The sequence below is a fragment of the Gossypium hirsutum genome, chromosome D11 (assembly GCF_007990345.1).
Source record: "Gossypium hirsutum isolate 1008001.06 chromosome D11, Gossypium_hirsutum_v2.1, whole genome shotgun sequence".
NCBI classification, from domain to species: Eukaryota; Viridiplantae; Streptophyta; class Magnoliopsida; order Malvales; family Malvaceae; genus Gossypium; species Gossypium hirsutum.
This window is the reverse complement of record NC_053447.1, coordinates 14718596-14724595: the sequence shown is the minus strand read 5'-3', so window position 1 is coordinate 14724595 and position 6000 is coordinate 14718596. Positions and strand designations below refer to the sequence as shown.

Genomic DNA, 6000 nt, shown 5'->3' with positions numbered 1-6000 from the left:
GTAGTAGTTTAGTGGAGCTGCAATTGTTACATCAAGTTTTGTGTCGGAAATGGGAGATTCGTATCCGACATATCTCAAGAACTCTTAATGGTGTTGCTGATCACATGACTAAATGTGCTGATACAAGTAGCTCTTTGATACGTTTATTTAGATCCCCACCGGCTTCGGTCATGAACTTGCTGAGAAAAGATCGCAAGATGTCTATTTACTCTTGATTATAGGTTTATCGATGTCTATTTACTCTTGATTATAGGTTTATCTAGTGTAATCGCTTAATGTTGTCATTCTCTAAAAAAAAAAACTTGATTTATTTTAAGTTAAATCAAATAATCGCTCTAATTATTTAAAAAACAATTAAATTATTAGTTAAATGGAATAATTTTTGGAGAAATCAGAATAAAGAATAAGAATACAAAAGCCAATATGCTTTTTTAACTCTTTTTTATTTTTATTTTGCTTGCGGAGTATAAATATAAAAAATCCTGGTGCAGAGGAGTCTCTCTTGCTCCTCGGTCTGTCTGCGGCTCTTCAACATCATAAAAAAACCCTAAAACCCGCCAAACCACCCCCACAAAGAGGGGTGAGAGTGAGAGAAAGATTAATCAGAACAAAAGAAGAAGCGATCTGAATTCAAATCCAAATAAAGAAAATCATAACCTAATACTCTCTTCTATCTCACCTCTCTTTTCTTTTTGTTCTTGCGATAAGAATCTAAAAGCTCAGGTAAACTATCGCATGTTTCAACTTTTTTATTTTTATTTCTTGTTTGGTTGCTTTAATGTATATATCTTAGATCAACGACGATTGTTAGGTTAGGCGAAACAAAAGATGCTTAAATTTTCCCAGGAATATGATTATGCTGAATTTTAACTGCAAACTTACTGTTTCGTGGATCTCGTGGTTCTGTTTGTTTTAGCGGAAAGTTTTCCTATGATATACTCACTTGTTCAGCAGGTATAAGTTGGAATTCTTCGTGGTTATTTACTGGGGAAAAAGATTTATGCCTTTGGACATTTGGTCGGGGTTAAATATTTGGGTTTAGGGTTTTGAGTAGTATTTTAATTTAGGTTTTGTTGTTTTGCAGGCTTCAAATCGGCAATGGCATCTGTAGAACAACAAGTCCCTGCTGGAATTGCTACTCCTACTTCCGATGTTGTATGTTCCTCACCTGCTTTTTTTTTTGTCGTGGGTCTATGTGTTTAGTGATTATTTATTTTAAAGTTAAGTTTTGCTCTCTATTGTTGATGGTTTAGGTCGGTAATGCCTTTGTTCATCAATACTACCTTATCTTACATCAATCCCCTGAGCTGGTTCACCGGTTTTACCATGATAGCAGCAAACTTGGCCGCCCCGAAGAAAATGGCGGCATGAGTATTACAACTACTATGCAAGTGAGTTTTCTGTCTGTCACTCTGTCTCTTTCATGCATGTGTGTTTGTCCCGGGTCAAATGTTTTAAATGTGCGTGTTCTGTAGTCATTATGTTTCTCTTCAAATTTTTCTGCAAACCATGTTTTTGCCCTTTTCAAAGCCATGTATTAGTAAGTCCAGGTTTACTTGGTTTGTAATGTAAAAACTTACTCTAGTTGTGGTTCTATTTGTGCAAAAATAGAAACCTAGGGCATGTACAACAATTGGACTTTTTTCTAAATGGCAAACTGTTCAATAATAGAAATTTCTAATTTAAAAAAGAACTGGTTGCATAACCAACTTTGTTCTTCAACTTTTATACTGTTGGTTGTATTGGGGCTTAGAAACTTTTTTTTTCATTCTCTTGAGTCTTGATGTAATTTCCAGATGGTTAATGCCTTAGAGGAGTTAAAAAATGATAGATCTGAAATTGTGATTCATTTTGTGGACCAGGCCATCAATGAGAAGATACTCTCACTTGGTTATGGAGAATTCACTGCAGAAATAACAACTGTAGACGCACAAGACTCTCACAATGGAGGAGTACTTGTTCTTGTGACTGGGTATTTAACTGGAAAGGACAAAGTGAAGAGGAAATTCACTCAGAGTTTCTTTTTGGCACCTCAAGACAAGGGCTATTTCGTTTTAAATGATGTTTTTAGATTTGTCGATGATACGAAACATCAACCTGGGAGCCAGGACCCAGTTAATGGTTTTGAGGCTTCTCTTACTCCTGAGCAAGGTAATCTGAAACCCAGAGTCTGCGACTGACTCCTGACATAGAGAATTATAATGATGTTCTCCTATTGATATTAATATTTGACTGCAGACCATTCTCCTGTTCCAGAGAATCACATTGAGCAACCGGCTGCATTGCCTGAAGAATGTAATGGACCAGAAGTGTACAATCCTTCCGAGAATGGAGATGGCTCTATTGAGGAAGAGGAATCACCAGTGGCTGAGGTTGTTGATGAGATTCCTGATGATTCAAAGATGGTTTCTGATTCTAAGCCTGAAATGGAGGAACTGCCAAAGAAGTCATATGCGTCTATTGTAAATACTGAGTACCATAATATAGCTTATTAGACATCTAATAGTTTTGAGATTACTTGTTATTTTTCTTTTCATATATGGTCAGTTTTAAGGTGACTGATTTAGCCTCATCTATTATTTCTGTAGTTAAAGGTTTTGAAAGAGAATGCAGTCCCTGTATCGGCACCTACACATCCCCCTGTGAAGCCTGCAGTTAAGAGCCAGGAGCATCCTCGAATTGCTGCACCACCTTCTGCTCCAATGCCTGCCTCTGATGCTCAGGTTTCTAGCAACAATGTTACTGAAAATGGGAATAATCAAGATGCAGAGGGTATCCTTGTTTTTGTCATTATTGCATAGTTTTCAAATAGTTAGTGTGCCGTTTATTTGTTATGTGCAGTATATTGATTATTTATTTATTTTTGTATCGATGGACCTTCACGCATGATTTACTTGCATATTCCTTTTTATTGTGGACAGCTGAGGGTCCCTCTGTCTATGTCAAAGGTCTGCCCTTGAATGCTACGCCTGGCATGCTGGAGAATGAATTTAAGAAGTTTGGACCTATTAAGAGTGGTGGTATTCAAGTTCGAAGTCAGAAGGTAGATGTTAGCTCACTTTTCAATGTATAAATTTGTGCATGCATAGTCAATTAACATTTTCTTTATTCACTACAGGGGTTCTGTTTTGGTTTTGTGGAATTTGAAATGGCAAGTTCTGTGCAAAGTGCTATAGAGGTATTTCAAGTTTTCTCAATTTCTGTGTTGACAACTTTTCGTTAGTTTTCATTTTTCAACATGGTGCTATTTGTTCCATTCTTTGGAGTTCATATCATAGTATGGGTGGTAACATTTTTTGCACTAACCTTGCTTTGGTCAAGCATACATGTTTTGCTTCACAGCTAATGATAAGGCTTTTGTGTGGTCACAACTTTTGCACTAGAACTTGCTTTTGCCAAGCATGGATGTTTTCCTTCAGCTAATGATAAGGCTTCTGTATTGATCTCTTGAAAATTTCTTAACTGAAGATATGAGTGCACCTAACTTTAAGTGAATGGCTGTTATTCTGTTAGAAAATGGACTTTAGAATTTATTAGAAATGAGGAAAAGGTGTTATTTTTAGATTGCTAGTAGATGAAGAGGGATTGGCAATTAGCTGCTTCTAGAGGAACACTGGTGCTGCATTGCTGTGAGTTCCTTTTCACTCGTATGATTTCATAACTGTCCACTTTGTGCCTCAAGAGACTTGTCCAATATAGCCTAGTACTTTTGAGGTATGTAGGGAAGGTTGATCCATGTCCTCATACGCAGAAAGATTAGAAGCTTGGATGTGGAACAACTGTGGTGATTTAGGGAGACATGAAGATTAGGTTGTGGAACTAATTCAGTTGTTTTTTGTTGATAAGCAGTAGGAGCCTCTGTGGTGGAAGGCTAAAGGCTAAAGCATATGAGTTTATGGTAGGTCTGTTGGTAAGAGAAGTATTGTAGCAGTTCTCAAGTAATAGGGTTTAAAGTCCATTAAAGATTGATAGAAGCTTGATGGAACATTGGAGAAAGCCTGGAGTTAGCTAAATGATTAGGGGAATGGCTACAAGATTTCTAGGAATTCCTAAGCCATTGATCCTTTTCCCCATTATAGATTGAGACTTGTGAATTTTATTTCCAACTGCTAATAGGTTTCGGATAAATGATCTGTGGCATTTCCATGTGATTACTTTTGTCAATTAACTTTCTGCTATACCTCAATTGTGAATTATGTAAGGTTTGGCAATGCTTCCATTCTAGTTGCTGCTTACGATCTTTACCCTGTATGGGACCTTTGAAGTAGCCTCTCATATTTGAAACACAGCAGTATTGACCCTTCCTTTTTCTTTGACTTTTGACATTTGCATTAAGCTCCCAATATAGGCGTTTTCATCCAGTTTAGCCAATTCAAAATTGTAAAATGTCGTGTTCCCTGTTTCGGATGTGGAGTTTTTTCAATTGTACATCTCTTGTGGAGTAATTAGTTTGGCTACTGAAGTTATTACCGGTTTTTTTTTAAGTTATCTTCTGTTGTCTATATAATAACGAAGGTGCATGTCAAATTTTATTTTTTCATAAAAGAATGCAAACATAAATGTTATGGTATTGGATCTTTATTTTTTGGTATATGCTCACTTGATCTGTTTCAAGTTGGAGCTTAATTCATGATATGATTTTTGACATGCCTCTCCTATAAGTCTATAACCAAGAGTGCAATGTTACAAGATTCTGTTTATCTCCCAGCATTAGATGATTCTTTCCTGCTGCATTTATTAATTTCTTCTGTTCAGGTTTAAATGTTATGTTTATTTTTGAAATATCTTTCAGGCTTCACCTATTAATGTTGGTGGACGCAAAGCAGTTGTTGAAGAAAAGCGGTCTACCTCCCGAGGCAAGTTGGTTTTATTGTTAACTTCACTCAAAATCATATTAAATTATCTATACTATTTGGTAAAAGGATACCAATGGGGTTATTGACTGGAATATAGAGATCATTCACTTTAGTAATACAAGCCACGTCATTGTTGTTAGAGGAATTAGAAATGAGCTTCTGCTTTGCTCAACTATGATTATGTGAGCAATGGAGCTGTCTTTTCATTATCACATTTGAACTCTTTGGTTCTTGGCGTCGGACTGATGTTTTCTTTTCTTAATTTGATGTAAATGGTCTAAAGGAAAAACGACTTTTGCAATTTATCCAGATTCCAGAGTTACTGAGTTAGTCAAGAACATGGACCCTAAACCTTTGGGTGAATATATTTTGCATGTTTTAAGACAGTTTCACTTACAGGGAACAAAGGGCGGTCTTCATCTGTTTCTGGGGCTGGATATAGAAATGAGGGAGCAAGGGGGCGCGGAAACTATGGTGGTGGAAGGGGTTATAGCCGGGGTGAATTTGGAAACAGGAGCAGCAATAGAGGATATTCCAACCGTGGAGGTGATGGATATCAGAGGGGTGAGCACATGGGGGGTAATGGTGGCCGTGTGAGCCGCTCTGGTGAAGCAACTTTTAATGCATCAACAAAGAATGTGGCACCAAGGGTATCTGTCCCTGCTTGAAGAAAGTAATCCAGAGGGGAGTAGTCAAACAGTTTGTTTGTAGTGTAGTGATGTATCAAATTGTTGCGTAGCATTTAGTGGAAAGAACCGACTACTTGGCAGAGGAGTGCATCTGAGATTTGTTTAGGGTTTTTTTTAAACTCCCCCTTTTGTCCATTTTGTCATTCTATAAATATATAATAGAGAGAGATTTTTACTGAAAGGTATGGTCTTTGCCTGGATAATACATTAAATTCATGTTTTCAGTCCAACTGAAATGATTAGTCATTTTGGATGGGTTTTGGGAAGATGTAGGTGAATTAATAATAGTTCATGACTGCTTTCCTGGGTTTTTGGACTTAGCGCATCCATATAAAAATTTTGTTTGATGGATTTTCATTTTTGCATCGATCACCCTTGCTTAGCGGTCTACTTAACTAGATTGCTGATCTTGTGGAGTTGGAATATATTTTTATGATCTAACCGTTTACTTCATT

The 6000-nt window shown here is 36.9% G+C and overlaps 1 protein-coding gene across 2 annotated transcripts; it reads left to right on the top strand.

Annotated features, from left to right (window-relative positions):
* The first annotated feature begins 434 nt into the window (after positions 1–434).
* LOC107912550 (nuclear transport factor 2) lies at positions 435–5865 on the top strand. Of its 2 annotated transcripts, none has more exons than XM_016840769.2 (10): positions 435–723; positions 1085–1155; positions 1254–1391; positions 1863–2151; positions 2239–2462; positions 2589–2772; positions 2922–3043; positions 3119–3178; positions 4793–4856; positions 5256–5865. In XM_016840769.2, exons 2-10 carry the CDS (start codon positions 1099–1101, stop codon positions 5522–5524), a joined length of 1407 nt encoding a protein of 468 aa, XP_016696258.1. In that variant the 5' UTR covers positions 435–723; positions 1085–1098; the 3' UTR covers positions 5525–5865. The 2 variants fall into 2 exon arrangements, with proteins under 2 accessions (XP_016696258.1, XP_016696259.1); XM_016840770.2 differs by having other exon boundaries at positions 465–723; positions 2257–2462.
* The last annotated feature ends 135 nt before the right edge of the window (positions 5866–6000 follow it).